The sequence below is a fragment of the Spea bombifrons genome, chromosome 9 (genome assembly GCF_027358695.1).
Source record: "Spea bombifrons isolate aSpeBom1 chromosome 9, aSpeBom1.2.pri, whole genome shotgun sequence".
Classification (NCBI taxonomy): domain Eukaryota; kingdom Metazoa; phylum Chordata; class Amphibia; order Anura; family Pelobatidae; genus Spea; species Spea bombifrons.
The window spans coordinates 23,287,865-23,308,615 of NC_071095.1; the positions used below are offsets into that span (position 1 = coordinate 23,287,865).

General features: G+C 44.2%; 1 protein-coding gene across 2 annotated transcripts; it reads right to left on the minus strand.

Moving 5' to 3' along the window:
• Positions 1–412: 412 nt before the first annotated feature.
• Positions 413–14,965, minus strand: MTMR11 (myotubularin related protein 11). 2 transcript variants are annotated; one of them, XM_053475488.1, is made up of 17 exons: positions 14,623–14,965; positions 9,628–9,697; positions 9,002–9,138; positions 8,400–8,472; positions 7,837–7,979; positions 7,486–7,564; positions 6,945–7,086; positions 6,591–6,678; positions 6,428–6,516; positions 5,739–5,863; positions 5,029–5,101; positions 4,224–4,294; positions 3,897–4,069; positions 3,324–3,494; positions 2,824–3,063; positions 2,463–2,732; positions 413–2,184 (listed from the first exon to the last, which is right to left on the minus strand). In XM_053475488.1, exons 1-17 carry the CDS (start codon positions 14,842–14,844, stop codon positions 2,056–2,058), a joined length of 2,295 nt encoding a protein of 764 aa, XP_053331463.1. In that variant the 5' UTR covers positions 14,845–14,965; the 3' UTR covers positions 413–2,055. The 2 variants fall into 2 exon arrangements, with proteins under 2 accessions (XP_053331463.1, XP_053331464.1); XM_053475489.1 differs by lacking the exon at positions 14,623–14,965 and adding an exon at positions 10,361–10,659.
• Between the last annotated feature and the right edge of the window lie 5,786 nt (positions 14,966–20,751).

Below are 20,751 nucleotides of genomic sequence, written 5' to 3' on the forward strand. Positions count from 1 at the left end.
ATACCTTGTAGCGTCCCAATGTCACCTATGTGCTACATACCCATTGCAGCATTAAACAGGCCTAGACAGATCTGTAAACAACTATGACATTTTTATCCAGCAATTGTTTACGGGAACAGCGTTCAAACAGCTTTGGCCAGTTTCTATGCCAACAACCTGCTGGTCAGTGATTTTGCGTCACAATTAAGTGTTCCCGGCAACGTGAGGAATGATGTATGAACAGGAATCAATAGATAAAACCCACCTACTTAATCCGAAAACATGCAAGCAAAGGGCAAGTTGACGGGAGAAGCATGGGGTGGGACTGGGCAGGGGAGCTCCTGTCTTTAGGGGTCCCCAGAAGACGGCTTTAAGAAACAAATACATCAAACACTAAAGGTAACTAGACACAAAAAGTACAAAAGAAACAATCTGAACATAAATATGTTTACTACAAAAATATACAAACATTCGGCATGAAATCATGACGTGCGTCATTTCACGGAGTGTCCTCGGCATCCATAAATGCACTAAAATTCCCATGATCCTTAATTAGCTATGGAAATACAGATGTTGCTTCAATACTGAACATCATGGGAGTTGTAGTCCTTATTTATCATAATACATTTCCACCATGCCTGTCTCCCGTGCTTAGAATACGCTCCACAATGCATTTCACTTCTCTTCCTGATTGGCTGCTTATTCTGAATTTTTGTAAAGGGACAGCGATTCCCATCATTTGAGATATATCTAATGCAGCCCAAACACTTACCTCCTATCATATGCTTCGTACATTTAACGTGGCGTAGAGAAAGGTCGCTGGAAAGGCGCCATATTGCCTCCCTTATGGAAAACTGCGTATATTTATTTCCGTTTAATATGAAACAAAACAAAAGTCACAACAGTATTTGGAGGCAACTGTTCCTTTAAATCTGACATCTTCTAACTGGTGCGGGACTCGCACGCGAGCGATACGTAGAAGAGCTGCAAAGATGGTTACGAGTGGATCCCATAAGGGCTTACGTCTCGAGTTATGGAAGAGCTGTATAAATAAGAAAAATTCTTTAAAAATAAGATTAGGTGCGCTTCAGCAGCCGCAGGTTATTAGTCCTTTTTAATACAGGAATTCTAGTGCAATAATCTCGCGATCGGGAACAGATAAACAGTGTTTAAATGCTCTAATAAGCATTATAATCAATCTAAGGGGCATGTATCCCTCGCCCCAATTAGGCTTTAATCATATGTAACGCTAAGTATCATTTTCTTTGTCAGGCTCCAATGATTCAGCTTTCTTTGTAAATCATTTGTCGTGAGAGCGGCCATTTTGTTTGGTTGTTTTGACTTAAGTAACGAGAGTTCTATTATCTCAAAATGGCCGCCTATCACCAACTGAACGGCGCGATTCAATAAACCGACTCACTTTCTCGTTGCAAATATAACATTTTCATCAATAAATATTTATATAAATAGGAACAAGTACCACATTCCATGCACAGAACCAAGATGGAGATCCTTCTTGTTAAACTTTCCATTTGATGATATTTATAACGACGGATGACCGTTTGGGGGAAAGCAAAGTGTTCCGGGATGCCTTGTGGTGCAGAACCCCCCCACATAAATTGCTACTGAGATATTGAAGTGTGACGAGCCCAAGGTGAAGTGTGGTAGCCTTGGGCTAAATGCCTGTTCTGGGTGAGCCAATGGTCGTGATGCGTTAATACTATGTGTGTCGAGCCATAAAAATAGAGCTATAAGCAGCAAAAAGGGCTTGGCTTGGTTCTCCTAAAAGCTCTGATCTCCAGATGACTATCTACATTGTTCTATATAGCATATGTATGTAGGTAAAAGCAGAAGGGTTTTCCCCCCGAATCTCAATGGGACACCCAACTCTTTTTGAATCACAGCGTTCTGCCTGGGGGCTTATTCTCCAGCTCCCGGAACCATCTTCGATGGTCCATCACAAGCAAAGACACGCACAGCCCCGCTGATAACAGATATTTCATGGCCTGTGCGATTGAGCTGTCCCACTTTTGTGTTTCTTTTTCTAGATGCACGGAGAGGTCTCGTATGGTCCTGTTACCGGCAGGATGACGGGGACAGCCCGTTTATATCGTGTCTGGTGTGTAAAGGATGGTTTCTTAGTTTCTCCTGGAGAGACGTAACCTCCTTGGCCAAGGGAGTCTCCGCTGGAGGTGCCAACTTGTTCTGAGCGGAGGGAAGGCGAATAAGACTCAGAGTTAGCATTTCTTATAACGGTGAATAAGAGATCACATCAATGCGTGGTGCACGTGAATGATACGGAAAAATGAAAAGTTATGAATGTGAGAGACCCTCCAGTATTGGGAAGAAGGAAGGGGGCACAAGGCATACAATATAGAAAAGCTCCAGGCAGGGGAGAATTTTACAGTTTAAAAAACAAAGGCCTTTTCCTTATCTATGAAAAGGTTAAGCAAAGACCGGGGGGGGGGCTTGTGACGCGTTACCTGCTTTTCTAGATCAAAGCGCAAATAGCACCTTTTCCAGAGCCGAATGAAAGGTCCGAAGCACACAGGGAGCAGGAGATCCGTCGGGGCGCTGGAAGAGTCAATGTTACTTCGGAGCTGCCTGTCCTCCTCCAACAAGTTTTCCAATGACTGGGCCCGACGGTTGCTACGCTTGGACACCGTGCCGCTTTTCCACGGGAATAAGGGAGACTGCGGGATAAGGAATCCTTTGGAAAGCAGGAATACATTGCTAGAGTTGGGGGCTTCCAGCTGAAAGATGCGAAAAACAAATTAACTTCGTTTGTAAAAGTCAAAGACACCTTGAACTGCCCCCCCTTCACCCGGTTACGGTCAAACTCGCCTTGTCTGCATTGTGTGAGATACCGTTTCCGTTCAATACGCCGCGTTCTGGAATTTGGTACGTGGGATTCCGGAACTGCTGCCGATGCAAGCGATTATAGAAGAGGTGCCAGTCCCAGACGGTTGGGGGAGCAGTCTTTTTTTCTTCCGCCGTCTTGTAGTCTCCGTTGAGAAATATCTTCTCCCGCACAATATCTCTCCAACCGTTCACAGGGGTGTACGTCGGGGTAAATGAGTGCCTCTGAATCAACAAGACACAACATAAGTTCCACACCACAGGTGGGTCCGTATGAACAATATTGGAAACACACAAAGTTTGTTTGGTTTGATCATTGAAATACCGAATAAGGAGAACTCGTATAGAATGATAATATAATCCACATTGCAAATCATTTCCAACCCGAACCGAAGCTCAGCCAGGGGTGTAGGAAACATCTAAAATGACTTACTGGACATACTGCAGCCACAATGTTCCCACCACAGCACAAAGCAAGCGCTTACCTGACTCCCCCGGATCCTATCCCACTGACAGTTGTGTGCGAAGCTACTACAGAAGAGGTTGTAGGTGCTGTCCTGCAGCGCGATCAGGTAGCTCTCCGTCAACTCAAAGGCTGTCGGGAACTGGTGCATCACTTGCCAGACGCAGTCGAGAAAAAGCAAGAACACAGGAGACTGGAAAAGGAAAATGAAAGATGCCGCATATCTGTATATGAACTTGGTCTTCACGGTGAATTTGCAGGAAGTCATGAACGTACACGACAAAAAAATTGGATTTTTCCAATCCTGAAACCCCAAAGGTGACATGGCAGAGGTTGGGACCCAGCAGGTTAACGGGAAGGGGACCCATTATAGTAGAGTGACAATCTATATTCAACGCTAAGCTCTACATGGTCTACAGTGGCCAGGAACCCCAACTATGACATCCGACCAGTGATAATTTATTATTAGGATTATCACCGCGTGAAGAACAAACAAATATAAAACACATCACATGGTGATCTCATCAAACACTCTGCAGAGCCCTTAGGGGAACATTTTGCATATTTAGTTGATGTTGCCCCATCAGATACTCACTTCTTCTTTATCGGTGTATTTGAAGGGATTTATTCTTTGCAGGAAGGGATGACCAGCTGACACCCACTCCTTCTGCACCAAACTCTGGAAGCCAGACAAGGTACGGGCATGCGGGTCCGAGATCACCTGGACCAATGAAGTCACCACGCAGTTCATATCACGGTCTTCAGGCTCTACAGGAGGGAATGTGGTTAAAGGGTTAAAGGAGGCTGTACTAACAACATTACATACATACTGTATGTAATCTCTCCTTTGCATCTCTCCAACCAAGATGTTTCTGTTCTTAATAGCTATTTTTAGGTGTTTTCATTTTTTTTTTTTACTTACCTTGAAGGACCACCGATAATCTTTTTTCACTAAGCAAAATGGAGACTTCAGAGGCCTTCTTTAGACATAACCTAGAAGAGGGATCCAGATTCAAGAGTTTATAAACGTAATATAACAAACAGATCCTCCCCATCTATTTCTAAGAAAGAAAAATAGAAAGATATTTTATGCATAAATGTCGACGTTTTTTCAGTAACTGTAGAACTGCTGATGGTGAGCTGTTTTGTGGTTAATACCTAAAATGGCCACATCGTCGGTTTTCCCCCCAAATCAGCATTACTATTGTCACACTGTATTAACTTTTAGCAGGTCTAAAAGATACTCATAGGGACCGGCCGCTCATTTTCACCCCAACCCACCATCTATTAACACGATGGGTTTCTTAAATGCTTCAAATCCCCCCACCCCAAAAAACCTATTTTAGCAAAATGTAACCCAGCAAATAACAAAAAAAAAGAAGGAATCGGGGTGAAAATAACTAAGAATTTAGAGCACTTTTAACTACTGTAAGCATAAATAAAGTCTTCGAATTCTAAATCTAAATATAGATGAATGAAGCGGTTTCCATATTGCTTTGTAACCGGAGTTTAGGTGGCCATTAGTGGCGTTCGCTCATAGAAAGCTGTACAGGGTAGTGCTCGGCATGTACATTATTCGTCGTATAACATTTATCAGGTCAAAAAGAATGACCCCATTAGTGTGAGTATTTGGAAAACGAGAGACTCGCTTTAAGTCTTTGGGCGGCCATTTTTGACATTGTGGCTGTTGACAAAAGCATAGTCCTTTAATAACTGGAGACAGTTACCTTACATGGTCCAGCCAATGAGTACTTTCCAAAGTAGAAAGCCACTTCTCGTCTGACACCTGCGGAGAAGGATCTGAATCAAGAAAGACAAAAAAAGAGGTTTTTAAAATCCCCATATTTCGGCATCTAATAGATCTAATAGCTCTAAGCAAGATGGTCGCCAAGCTCAGGATGGACATCTGTTGGCATGAGGTCAACGAAATATCTACTTTATCTTCAATATGGACCACTGACACGCAGCAGAGTTAACAAGCCGTTAGAAAATATGATATTACACGGCATTAAATATATGTCTGGAATATATGACTGTGTATTATATGGCCGTAGGTGATATATATTTTTTCCAGCTACACACCAAATATTTCTTTAAGCATATCCACGTATCTGTCTATACCAGTGACAATCACAAAATGTTAGAGAGAATGATGTTATACATCATGCAGTTAAAACATTTACACAATGACTCGGAGTTCATTACAATTTGCCGAAGTCGGAAACGACTTGTTTTCTGTCTCTTTATAATTCTCTTATCGATCACCTGGGTTTAAAGTTTGCTTCCTGAAGATTAATATGAATCCGATTAGAATACTTCCATCCGGATTAGTTGTAGACAAGCCCTATGTTATCCATTATGCAGACGACCTATAGTTATGGTCTGGACCGGCATGCAGTGTGTATAGAGCGTTACGGTAACAACGAGGCTTACGTACCAGCGAGACACAGGCCGCGCAGCTTAACGTAGGACATTTGGATGTCGGAAACACCAGGAAGGTCCTCACTTGTGTCGACAACCACGCATTGAGAATGGTTGGCAAAGAGCAGGGACCTTATAGATCTGAAATCGATAATGAATTCATTATAGATACAAATGCACTCGGCTCCAATAAATAAGAACAACAAATGCCCGGGTGCAAGAAGCTTCAGCCACAAAGTCCAAAAAGAAGCACGCTCACTGGGCTTGTTACAAATGAAGTATTCACCTTTTTATGATAGGTCATAAGTAATACATCAATGTCTCTGACAAAGGACATCATACAGTATATATATGACACGTACATATACACACATATACATACACCGAGCACCCCATTAATTCATACATTGTATAAATTGTTATTATTTACACGTCTTATCAGAAATGGATGCATGTCTATCCCTTCGTTCCAATACCCATTTTCTGATCTTTAGAAGGTTTCTGCGTTTGAGTAGTTGGGTTGGGCCGCTGTTGTCAGAAATCACTATGGGTTCTAGGAGATCCCCTTTGTGTTTACATTTAGGTCAGATCTCCCTTCTATAAGCAGCAGCCTTCAGAACAACTGGGGTGGAAATAATTGAAGAATGTGTACCGAAGGGGAATATATGTAAGGGGAAAAGGTTTAGGATGCTCTGATGCTCTCACCTCACATCGTCCTTGTTTGGATCTGTGTTGGTTTGGGATCCGGCTGACCTCAGTAGGTCACTGCCCGCTGGGTGATGCCAAGACCATCTCTGGAAAGCAGTAGTCTAAGTCAGCCCTGTGAGTTATTTATCAATCTAAGTCTCATGAAAAAAAGAAAACTTACAGGAACACGCCTCTGGATGAAGTGTCCAAAGGTCTTCTTCAGATCATGGTCCAGGAGCTTGCATGGAACCACAAAGTATTTGGAAAGGCTAAAAGAACAAGTTTAACAAAAATGAGAATATCGGCTCAGGCTTTATACCACGGAACTATTAAAAAAGCAAACATAGCTACCCTGCAATCGTTACTAGTGGTAATAAGCGCTTCCGTTTAACACAAGAAGCTCTAAAAACCAAGAGGATCTGATAGACCCGCAGCTACGGATTCTGGGTAGTGACCTGTCTTGTCATATTAGACAGCTTGCCATACAATACTACAGCGTATCACCAGGCGTTATCTGCTACCCCGTATCAGTCACCTGGTAGAGGCGTCGCAGCGCTCATTGACCGAGCTCACTCTCCAGGCCGAGGCTCCCAACCTCTCTATTTCATTCTCCCAGTCGGCCGACGACTCAAACAAACGCGTAGGGAAGTCCATGGACGCATGGGCCGGCCTGTTATCTGCATGGAAGGACAGAAAACCCACCGTGTGGTGAGAAACTTCAGAGGAACGAAATTTAGGATTACGCTTAGAAGCCGGAAATAACAGCGATAACTCTCAGGATAGTGCCAGGGAGCAGTAATTGTAGTTTGTACGATCAATGCTAGGATATATACTTGTTATAAGTAACGATGTGAACTTATTTACGACAATCACTTGGCAGTTAACCCGTCTTTGAGGATAGGAGAGTTATTTCTTCAGACCAACACAAGGTATCTCCAAATAACTAACTTTGGAACAATCAAAGGAAATGTTCTTTTGGATTCTAGGTCGATTGATTCATGGGCTTTGATAAATGTGGGTTTTTAATTAAGGTTTTCCGGAAATCCTCTCCGGTTTTAGGGTTCTAGGCTTCTCACCCAAGCTCTGGAACACCTTGTTCCCAAACTGCATCTTCAAGCTGCTCTTCTGTTGGCTCACCAGCATGGCTTTTGTGATCTAGAACCGGAAGGTGTGTACAGAACAGGCATCTAGAATCAGACAATGCGGACCAGCCAGCGTACGATCAACAAAAACGATAAAAACTTTTCAACCTACAGATATAGAGGCTAATTTATGTGAAGGATTTGGAGTTTAGAGGTTTTCTTTCTAGAATACTTTCTAGTGATTCGTGGTCATTGAACCATTCCAGGCCCAACGTAGTCTCCTGGCCAGCAGCAGGATTTCAGATTAGGGTTAAGGCTACTTGAAGACGGGTAACAGTTTCTTACCTTGTAAGCCAGAGGCTGTAGGCCGGTGTCACTAAATTGAAAGTGGACGACCCGGAATCCTCTGTGATAAATAAGCAGTTCTTCTGGGATAAACTTTAGGTTCGACTGGGCGGTCACTACCTTTGCTTTGGTCTGGCTGGCCACTGCAAATGTAAAATCATTAGGGGAGACAATGAGCAAATGTGGAACCGATGTATGGCCCCTCATTGGGTCTTGTGGCCAACTACCTGGGACTGGGCTCTTATGGCCTGTTACCCATGTCTGGGCCCTTGCAGACTTTGGGACAGGGCACAGGAGGGATAGGGTAGGGGGACCCCGTCTTTTGGTTTGTTCTGGGCCCTAAGATTTCTGATGGCAGCCCTGACTCACAGGCACTAAGCATCATGGGAACTGTAGTTCCCAAGCAGCCAGAGAGCTAACACCCCCTCTTCTAGAACCAGAATCTTGGCTCACTCGTCTCTATAGCAATCCTGATTTTTTTTTTTGCCCTTAATCTTTTTCCCACCAGCTCTTATTTTTAGTTGCTCTGCTTGTCTTGGCGAGATAAGGCACCAGGCACTCACCGGCCAAGAACCTTTCAACGCAGGGTAGGGCTATGTCGTTGGCATTGTCGAACAGCACCTCGCTGGACGGATCCTGCCGCAGAAAGAAAATAAAGACGTTTGTTAACCCTTACAGCTCCGGGGAATAACACAACTACATTTTTTTTTTCTTTTCAAAAAAGTTAAGGAAAAAGTGTATAAAATCAAAGAAAAGAACCCAGAAGTTTTCCACAGAAAAGTTTGATAACTTTTCTTTAACAACAAAAAATTGTCCATGCTTTTTTAAAATCAATCGCTAATCTAATGTAATGAATAATGAATGGAATCATTTATGAGGTAAATACATTGTATCGTTGATAACCTGAGGTCACATGGCTACCGTTCGGTTTGACGAAGGCAAGACATGTTCATACGCCTAACACATAAAATACTTGCCAACAATAACAATTCAGGCCGGACAGTCTTGAGAATCGGACAGCCCTACAGGCCTCAATTGAATGCACATGGATTCAGTTGATATTACCACTACATAGGGTGAGACATGCAGACGCAAAGTATGGCGTCACCGCTGCGTGTATTGACTTTCTAGGCAGTCGCTATGGGGGTGTACGAGGTGGTCTCACTTGCGAGGGGTGGGGGGTCTCTGGTCGGAAGGCTATTCTGTAGTTGGTGCAGTATAGCGTGCCGGGCACGTTGGCGCAGCCATCTTGAAAAAGGAGGCGCTTTTTCACTCTTATCGGTTCTTCGCACAAGGTTTCCCCTGAAGAACAGAAGTCTCTCGTTAACAGAACATTCAATACATGAAAACATTGAAAGGACCCCGCCGCCTGACCTCTTGCAATCGCGTATAAATGATTTTTATGTCGGTCGTCGTTTTTTAATCTAGATAACCGCTGGAACGATTAAAGAATGCGATAAAAACTTGCCAAGCTTTTTTTTTTTTAAGCTCAGCTTTTGCAAAGAAATTGTTTCATACAAAACGAGTAACCAAATGTGTATTTTGTATACAATCGTGAATATTTATAGACAATAACACGATACACACTTGTATCAACAAACCGGTACAATTCATTCCGTATGTCGGGATTCAGTGACAGGTGGAATGTCGGGAGGACGATCATTCCATCGTTTTCCCAAAACGGGCCGCCTAGACGGGCCGAATGGGTCTGATCTGCCTATGTTTCCCTAGCAGATGGGTGATAGATCCCCCATAACGGATTTTGCCCCCCCCTCCATGGAAATCACTCACCGGGCAGGAACTTCATGGCCGCGTTGCGGGCTGAGCGATTACTGATATCCGGAGACTTTGAGCTCCTGTTCTGCAAAGACACCAAGTGACGGCGATCTGTTAGGAAGAATATGTCGCGGGGCCGGCATCGTCAGTGTCATGTTATTATACGGCACTGATTCATACACTAAGTAAATATCACTCACACGCATCGTTGCGAGGTCATGCAGTGTAAACACATCGAGAACCGAGAACAATGCGCGTGATTCTAATATACATGGTTCTGGGCTCTCACGTCAGATCTTTTCATGACCTTTTGGACTATGTGAATCCTGCAAATGTTACCCGCGGAGCGACAAAGAAGCGTCTTCTTCTGTGGCCTCAACCAACCCCTAACCCTGTATATGGACCCACAAGGGTACGAGCTGCCACCCCTCAGCCACATCCAGAGAAATGTTCTAAATTTTTCCAATAATGGTTGTCAAATATATATCGTGAAATACATACACATATTATATATATATATATAAATATATAGCACAAGGAACACCAAAAAAAGAACAACTAGCACAAAAATATTATATTCTAGATTATTGATCCTTTTTAGTAACGGCCTACAGGAACCAGGTCACCTCTCTACGGGATGCCCGTTGCCGCTGCGTTGGACTACGTTATCTCTTTGCTGCGTTGTTTAGCTCATAATGCCCCACGCAAGCCGCGGTCGGGAAAGACATTAATATTCATTAACACTTACACCTGCAAGCCTGTTCTTACCGGCAACCGGGTCAGCGAGCTTCCTGATCACCGCTGGACAACGGAGCGGTGCACAAAGACCTATTCAATCATTGTATAGGTAAACCCTCGATGTTAACGTCTGGATCCCTCAACCAAAGTCCTAATCTCTGAACCCAGCTGCCATACTCGGGGAGGAATGCGCTGCTAATGTTAGCTTGCAATTAACCAGTTGTTTAATAATTAACAGCTCCCTGCACACGACACAAAGGCACGCGGAAAACAGCAAGCGGCGTCGCAACTGACTGCACGTACACACTATATATATATATATACATATGTATATCCACATATATATCTCTATACATACAGCATGTCCATGAATGGGAGCGGGGAGCGTCTCTTATAGCGAGCAGTGACAATGAGACCTGGAATCCAAACATCGCGGCCAACTTGGTCGCACCCCGTGAAAAATTCTAAACACCTGCCAAGGACACGAGGAGAGCGTTCAGATCTTTCAACCGCGTTAATTGTATATGTGTGCGAAGCCACGTGAGCGCACAGACGGACAGATTTCTCCGCAACAAACACAGACCCGGAACAGACCGCCGTACGGACGAGACGGGCGCTAAAACTATACGGGGGGGGGAATTAGACGTTGAGATGAACAGCTTCTTGAGCCATTATTTGTGTCATTCTCTTTAAAAGCCACGGAAGGGCAATTGGCTAATTTGCATATAAACACACATGCAAATAAGCTCATCTGCATTTTGGTGCCACGTCAAGATAATCCAAAGCGTGCAGATCCCGCAGCGCCGGGGTTTTGAAATCCCTGTATTCATACAGTTAAGTGCTGTTTAGATGACGCTGCAGTATCGCACACACGGCTGGCATTTAAAAGGTTAAAGAGTCAGGGTCTTTACAACGCTGATGTATGTATGGGATTCCATACGTCATGGTAGGGCTTCCCGGCCTTGTTAGTACAATCGGTCTCACGCACCTTCAGGGTATTTAAAAAGTTTTAACACTTCGCTGCCAGGGGGGCTGCGGCTTTTTGGCAGCCGACACCGAGGTGGCTTTCTATGAGATGAAACATATCCGAGGAGGAGAGATGTTAGCACAAGAGGCCACGATCTAAAACTAGAGCGTCAGAGGCTTAGGTGGAATGTAAGGAAGTTTTACTTTACTGAGAGGGTGGTAGATAAGCGGAACAGCCTCCCAGTAAAAGTGGTAGAGGGTAATACAGTGAGGGGATTTAAACATGCATGGGATAGACATACAGCTCCTGAATCTAAGACGAGACCAACGGCTGATTAAGGTATGAGACTTTACAGCAGAAAGTTATAATTTAACTTTTTTGAAGAATATTTTTTCACGATCCGAAAACGTTCGTCAACGTCCCGGATAATGGGAGTTATAGTAACAGCAGCTAACGTGTTCATGCACGTTCTCTTCCGGAATAAAGTCGTTAAGTTTCCGTAATGTTTCTCTGTTGGAAGTTAATGTGTTCTCTTAATGTTGGCATCGATTTATAGAAGGAGTCCGAGGAGAGTTTTGCGTACAAATTCCTTCCAAAAGAACCCGGGATGACTCACTAAAACCTTTTCATTCTGGACATAAAAGTGTTTTTCTCTTCCAACACAGACATTCCCTTCCAGGGAGACGCGAAAACCTCCCATCACGGGTCCCGTCAGCGTCTGTTTCCATAGAACTAACACCGAAATGATTAAATAATGGAATTTGACATTAAAATACTCCTCCCTTGTTCACCTCTACATTCAGAACCAGTTCCTTCATTCATATTATTTAGTACACAATGGTGGTCTTAAATAAAGAGATTTGAGTGAAAAGGATCACAAAAGTGGTCATATCACCATAGCAACCAAGGGAACGGTCCAATCTACATGGAGATTCCATTGGAAGAACGCTTTTCAAACGTTGCCCTGGCAACCCTTTATATGCACCCCATTTGCATTAGGTATTCTCTCCCACCGGCTGAGGCCGCTGATACTGACCCCCATGCCTTGTTGCCTAGTGGCTACCCTTTTTCCAGCCACGTTACTGTATAGTAGCCCTAGCTCTGCCGTCTTTAGAGAGAATGTCGTGTTACACTGACATACGACCTGATCTGTGCGAACTTCTAAAAGAAACGGGCTGAAAGAAACCAAAAACCGCGGTCTGGAAGCCGATGAGATGCAAACCTGACCTCGATAAAGCCCCAGGCGGCGGGTGGCTTTACAGCCGACACTTGATCAACCAGGATGGAGCTGCGCAGGGATGCGGTGGGAAAAAAGCTGCAGCCAATCAGAGGGCGCCTTTATAAGGTCCTCCATGCTATTCTTAGGGGGTACCTGGCCAATCATATGTTTTACTTACAGAGTCATCCGTGGCGGTAAGCTCAGCATGCACATCGGGGGAGTGGCTAACCGAGGCAACGCCCCCGCGGTTCCTACAGACGGCATCAAGAAAGTTTGGCCCATAAATGAATTTTACCTGTTTTCTTAATACTTTTTTTTAAGGCTAAAATTTGAATTAGCATTTTTAGTTTGCCCCACAGAACAGTAATTCTTGTTTGATTATACAATGCCAATTTACTGTGTGTGTACATATATACATATATATATATATATATATTAAGCAGCACACGGGGGGTACACTGTCCTTGGGAAATGCATGAGTTTGAGTCGTCATGATCTCCTTTACTGTCGTAACACGCAGAATCTTGCCTCTAAAGCAGTTTTGCTCATAAACACCTGAGCTCATCCAGAGAAATAAATACAACGCACCTGTATTTGCTGACAGTGCATAAGTCTGCTCAGCACACCTTGAAACTATTAAACAACTCCCATGAGTCTCTGCCAGCCACCGATGGGCTTGCTGAGAATAGTGGGCAGTGAGGGTACCTGCTTCTAAGGTAATGAGTATTTTTGGGATGATCGCTTCCTTCTTTATATTGCTTTATGTTGTTTCTCCAGTCTGAATGACCCTTGGCCAGTGCTGCTGCTGCTGCTGCCACCAGCGGTTAACCCTTTGTTTGGAAGCTTTATACAAATAGTTGAGAAAGAAGTGGTTAAGTTGATCTAGATATATGACAGGACCATTAAACTACAAACTCCATGGCAAGAAATACCTTTCGGTTTACCATTCAGTGAGAGAGCTGCCTAGCAAGGAAGGAGTTAACCAGCTGATCCTGCAGATCCCCCCTCTGAGGATTACATTGGGGACTCCCAAACACGCTTAGAACAAACCATCTTTTAATGAGGGGAGGAACCTCAGACAGGATTACAGCAAAACATATAATTTTAGGGATTAGATGTCTGACTCCACTCATACCCGAATCTGTGTATCCCTCGTACATTCAGTACAGACTATTAGAAAGAAAAGTAGGCTCCTACCATGTCTGCTGGGTGGCTTGCCCATGACTCCACTACACTTTCTGCAGATGTACATTTTGCTCTGAACCTGCCAGATATCAGCACCAAGGCAGGTCCCGTCTGGCTGCCGTGCCTCTTAGAAACTATGTATAAAGAATCATTCTGCTGCAAAGCGGTGCAGTCGTCATAGCAACCGCTGAAATGTTGCCGCTGATGGCTCCCTTTTATCTCTATTCCCCGTACAACAGCCCTTTATGTTTCAGTTTATGGAGACGAGACTGTGACATAGAACACTGAAGGGGTTAACGTGAGTTTTTTAATAGGGGGTGAGGCAAAGGCAGTCATTGCCCCAGATACCTAACACAGAGGGTACATTGTCCTGCGGGGCAGGGCAGGGGATCCAATGACAGCTTCGTGATATGAATAGCATTTTCATAACCCTCTGTTCTCGCAAAGCTGAGATATTACACAATGTAAAATAAACAGAACTGCTCTCCCCTGTCTATGCCTCCAAAGCACAACTACCATCACCCTCAGCCAGTAGCAGCCCCATCATGGTTCTGCCCCTTCCTTTGCCCCCAGACTAGCAGACCCCTTCCTCTCATATTGGCAAGTAACTCTCATTAGATCAGATTTGTGGGGGGTTTTAGTGTGGATAGGGTTTTAACTCACTCCCCTGGCCAATGGCTCAGAGTGGTCAGAGTTAAAGTATCTTATAATAGAACGTTCGTAAGGATGGGGGGGGAGAATATATTACAATCCTGCCTTTCTTACACAAATTCACATAGCTGCCAATCGCAACAATTACACAGACTGTTTACAAAACAGCACAAAATATTATAATCAAACGTAAATACCCCCCCACACACACACACACACACACACGACATGTAGAATGTGAGACCCTTACCATGTCTTCCAGGGGGTCTTGCTTGAGAGTGAAAGAGGTCATGGGTCTGGGCAGCATCATAGATGGGTCTGGGTGCCTTTCTTCCGGAGAGGGGCTAAAAAAACGTAAAAACAATGAGAAGGGGGCAGAATTAGGTCCCCAGAGCAGCTTCCATGATGAAGGAACAGAGAGGACTTTGTCCTGGGCTGAGTGCGGTGGGAATGGCAGCCCCCAGCAGACCATGCAGTGGAGCTTCTCTCCTGTGGGGTATATGGGGGGCTCCCTCCTTCTCCCCGACCCTGCAGGGGGGGTCCAGACAGCCGCCCAGCCTCCTGCTACACCGTCTGATGCACGGAGGCGCTGATCAGCCAGCCACACGCTGATCTCATGCCTTAAAGGGGCAGACACAGCCAGGCTCACCGCATGCTAAGCTTACACTCATTAACTCCTTCTCTTCTTAGCAAAATAAAAACAGCATGTGGAATAACTGAGAAAAGCATATCTTTAAACAAATAAACTTCTTTAACCCCTCTGGAGGAGGGAAAGGGGGGGGGTGACAGAAACAATTCAATACATAAAGGGGTTTAACAAAGTACAAGTTTATTTCAAAGAGACCAGAAGCTAACACTAGAGGGTCAGAGGCTTACATGGGATGTAAGGGAGGTTCACAGTACTGAGAAGGCAGTAGATAAGTGGAACAGCCTCCCAGCAGAAGTGGTAGAGGGTAATACAGCGAGGGGATTTAAACATGCATGGAATGGACATACGGCTCTTGAATCTAAGACGACACCAACGGCTGATTTAAGAGAAACGTTCAGACTAGATGGAGGGGGAATGATTTCCGGACCGGCTCAATATCTCTCAATAAACGTACGGAAAGCTGACTTAAGCTTTTACACTTCTCTCCATAGCCCTATTTTGTGGGTTCAAGTAGAAAACGAGTACATTATAACGGACGGTGCTGAAGAAGGGGTTCAGATCTCGCCTAAAGCACTCCGTGTCCGTTGGGGGGATATGGGAACTGATCCCAAAGCGGGTTGTGTATGGCCAACATAGTCCATGTTGAAGGGGGTCTTTTTGCTGGGGGGGGCAGTTTTATTTCTTTAAACACAGATACCCATGGAGGGAATTATATTATTCGGCTTTAAAATGGGGGGTAACTTGGGCCCTAAATTGACCACAAAAACCCCATAAATCGTCCCAAAACAACTTTCAAAGGTGGCCCTTTAAACCCTGGCTTTGCCTCCACCCTGCAGTCCCTTTATTTTCCAGGCGCTTATAAAATATGGCGTCTCTGGGAGTTTCACCAAGTCATCGTCCCATAAAAATCACAACATTGTATGCGTATGACTTATTAATATCTGAATACGAGGCTATGAAGAGTTAAATATATCCGGAGCAGGAAGAATGTGGAGTTTGCCCGGATCTTGACTGTTCGTTGTAACACTCGGCTGTTCTAATGGACTCTGGTCGTCAGCTGTTTAATCGCCACATTCTCACAATGACAGGAGAGCCCCGGCACAAAGAGCTGCCGGTTACAGTAAAGCGGCCCTTCCAGCCGAAACATGAAACCTTATTAAACACACGGGCATTCGAACAAATGCACTCGCCAATAGATTGTAAGCTCACTGGGGCAAGGTCTTCTCCTCCTTTCGATCTGCTTACGCTGCTATTTATTTTGTATATTTTTTCTCTTTTTTTTAATGTTATTTTTAATTCTCTATTATGTGACACGGCTACTGAATCTGCTGGCACTATATAATAAAACGTAAAATAATAAGAAATCACGGCTGTATCGGGGTTCCAGTACGACTGTTCCCTCTAAGGTGGCGTGGAAGTTATTCCATGTGGAAAATGCATGGTTTAGAGTCACTGTGACCATATTGTGTATTTTTTTTTCTATTTATTTTCTCCTTTTTCTTTGGAATGTTGGGAAATAGTGGGAATGCTGGTCACGTATATCGTATAAATAATACTTAACAAAACAGTCCTATTAAGTCATTTGAGCCGCTGCATGGGTTAAGGGATGACTTTAATTGCCGACAAGCTCAAAGTGACCCGGGGTTTGGAAACGGACACCCCGTGAGACTCTGGATCCCGTTGCAATATAGTTTGTAAGAATAGCCCGATCCCCATCTATTATTTAACGCCGGTGACAGCGCCATAATCCTGCACTCAGCTGCCCCAAACGTCACAGTGTGTACAGAAACAGCAGGAAATGGCTTAATCCGTAGAGTTCTGTTTAGATGATGTCATAAAGTGCAGATTTTAACCACTCGGCCTAAAAATAACACCAACATTTTCATGTCTTGTTGATTAATTTCCATCCTTTTTTTTGGTAGAAGGTTCCATTTTAAACAGAATAATGTAACTTCATCCAAAGCAACTCACCTTCGCCGGGTGATTCAGTGCCCGTGATTCGTCCAATCCGTGGCCGGCAGAGGGTATTGGGAGTTGTGCGTCATCGGCCTCTGAAGAGCTATCGGCTGCAAAAATGAGAAGATGTTGAGGTTAAAACTTCCCGTAGCTTATTCTTTTTGTTATTTGATGCATGTTATTGCATTATCCAATCCAGTAACAATCAGCAAGGGGTGAAAGAACTTAATGGGGTGAAATAACCATGCAGAATCTGATAACAGGCAGTTAAGGCGACTGCTCCCATGGTATACAGATGAGGAGGCTTTTTAACAAATATACATACTTATGTGAAAACACCATTAGAATTATTTTATGCACCAAAAGTGTACGATTTGGGGAACGTGGCATTGTACATTTTTATTAGGAATAAAAGGGTTAAAGTGTCATGCGCGTCCTCCTGCGGCTGGGAGCAGTCACGCGGTTTTATTTTTATATTTTTCTCCAGATGGAAGCCGGTCTTGGCCACACGTACTTCAGCCCTGCTCCGGAATCAGTGTATTTTTAGGACGGGAGGGGGGTAGAGACGCGCGCCCCGCTCCTACAGAAGCCCATCTGGAAGAGATCAGCGGGAATTGCCTCGCTAGCCTGAGACTGCTCATTTCTTCCACATCGTGTAATCTGCACATAGAAATTCGGCCTGGACGCGGACGGCTTTTTGGATGCGCACCATCGTGGATCTCTCCGGGTGCCCTGCTTTCCACAGCAGCATTTTAGATTTATTGAGAGCTGAAATGGCCATAACTCGCAGTACCTCGCCTGAAAACTGTATTGTGGTAGAAGACCTCTCGGAACTTCTCGTTTTCTACTAGCCTGTCTCTAAACCTGTGGCTAGGGGACGACCCTACATAGCAGCTACTCGTATTCATTTGGGGAAGTTTCATTGCATATCTCCTAAAGGTTCCGTGTTCACTATGACCAGTACCTCTGAGTCTCAAACCCATGTACCCCTTTCCCCTTCCCGATGCTCCTCTTTCCTAGGAGCTCAGAACATTAGCAAGCCATAATAATGTAGTTGATTTAACCTCTCCGTTACAAGTCTGCGCTCCTCATGGGTTATGTTATCCATTTTCTTGCTGAGTGCCCACAAGCGCTAAGATCCGACGCATCATGAAGATCGCGTGGGACTCTCTATCTGGACCAAAAGGAAGGGACAGAGATGCGATGAGATCAGGTTGTGGAACTTGTTACCTTCCTGAAAATAAGCTCAGACTGTCCAGTTTTACGTACTGCGAGGAAAGGGGTTAATTCAGAGGAATGGGAATCCCTCTCTTGGATCTCCAGAAGGATTACGCAACGTCCCATCTGGCAGACGAGTGCGCGTTACTGCCCACTGCAAGACTCCTCGCGGAGGATACTGAAGTCAATTAGCAAACGTGGCGACCATGTGTGAGGCGTGCAGGCAGCGGCTTACTCTATAGGAATGCGCATTCAACATAAACAAACAATACAGACGGATACATAGAAACAAACAGAGCCTCCGTTAAACGGGCCAAAGAGCTTGTAGTCTAAATTGGTCCTGTTCAACACGAGGACTGTAGGGCAGAGGCAACCAACATCATGATATTTCACATGGTGGTGAGGGCAAATTTCTGGTGGGCCGGTGTCCAGTGAACCTTCCCACGTACCTACATTATGGCAGATTTAGTAATTCGATAAATACACTCTTATACTCCACGGCCTGGATACACGCGTCCGCACGCTGAGAGAGCATAAGAGCGCAGGGAGGATTTTAATTCCCAGTCCGGCTCTGTTGACATGGATTATGAACGGTCAACCCTGGAAATGCTCTCCTTGAAGAATGGCGGAGCCGGCCCTGCATAAAGCCTTTTTTTTTTTACCAATTCATTGACAAGACCAATCTAGATATTCTTGTAGGTGGTTTTCATAAAGTAAAGTGAGGGGGTTGAAGACGCATCACAATTTACAAATTAAAGCCCCAAAGCCGCCAGCGGCTGTTCTGCTGTCGCCAAATTTTGCATTAGGTTGACCTCTTGTCCAATCAAAAGTCCCAAGCTTTCTCCCGGAGATCGAGGCAGAACACCGTCTTGTTAAATGAGCCCGGAACTATATTCCAAGTTTAAGAGTCACGGGTTAGACTAAAATTTTTGGTTATTCATTCAAAAACATCAAAACAACATATTTTTATGGAAAACCACATATTTGCCCAGAGACGGTCTGCTCCTATTAATAACAACATCCATGCTTCGGGCGTATAACGGCGTTGGAGTACTACTTAGATTCAATCGATTCCAAGTATTTAAAACTGCTCCGAACGCCTTCTAAAACAAACCAGATTTGGTTCATTCGCAGTTCACAAAGTTCTTTGGAATCCATAAAGACAAACAGCAACGGATATCCAAATGGAAATGAAAAGAGAAAAACGGCAAAAAAGATCCTAATAAAGGATTATGAGATATTTGTGTTAAAAAATGTGCAGGGTGTGTTTGGAAGAAATGTTTTTTTTTGTTTTTTTTTTAATATGTCATCCGAACAGAGAAGATTATCTTTCGAAAGCCACGTGAATATCTGGCAAGAATACAGAGCAGTTGTTTTTCACATCAGAGAAATGCAAAATGAAAACAGCTGGGATATGGGAGGGTTGGCTTCTCCGTCATCTTAACAAAGCTATTCATTCTGCTTATTAAAATCTTGAAGACGTCCGGGCCAAATTCGTACATTTGGCCGGCAGACCGTAGGGAGCATCAAGTCTGGAGCAACAGACAGTTAGGAATTTGGAGTTGGGAGACTTCTGTGCTGAGATAGTGGCCCAAAAACCAATACGGTCCAGGTAAAATCAAATAAAAAGGTGATTTGGGGATAAGCCATGTCTACAAATGGATTGGGGGTCTGCCCTATCAGCACAAGCGATAAAAAATTCAATGGTGGTCATTCGGTAAGTGTTGAGTGGACAGTAGAATAGAACGAGACGAGAATCCTCTGGGACCTCTTCTTTTGGGCTGTTCATTGAGGGTTTTTTTTTTTAAGGCGCTCATCTTGGGGGTAAAACTTGTGAATTTCACCACTACTTTGATCATTGAGAGTCTCGCTATGGTTCCACCAAGTTGCTACGATGATGGTTACCAGAGGCAAGGGTTTGCGATTGTGTTGCCACCACTGGATGGCTTAAAAACTGGAACCATTTCAAAGCCAAAACCTGACAAGATCTACTGGAATCACCTCCAATGTTACAGTTAGAATGAAATCCACTTCTGGAGACAGAAAAGACTCTAGATTCTTAAGTCACTGGACGGGCTCTGCCATGTTGAGGAGTAGAACCCTCTGGACTATGATACGCTCTTCCACAAACTGGACTTGGTTTACTAGGAGGTGTTTTAAGAAGTACTGAGAGGAAATCACAGGATTTTCCTACATTGTTCATGAATGTTTGTGAATCAACCTTAAGCTCCATCTTGGCATTGTATTGTGTTAAGATGGAGCTTAAGGTGGACCTCTTCTTTTGGGCTGTATCGTCCTACCTGGCCTTGTTTTTTTCCTATCCAGAGCAATCAAATGTCTGTCGATCTCCCCGCGTCCTGACCTACACATGCTTGAAATGCCCAAAGAAGACCTGAGCGTACAATGAAATTCCTTCCCCCCAGCCTGCCGATAATAATAATAATGAGCTTTTTGGGGACGTTTCTATAAATATTTATGAACATGCTCTTTCTTACAGCGGACGCGTGTAATCTACATACACTGAGAAATGCCATTGTTTTTTCTGGCCAGAGAGAG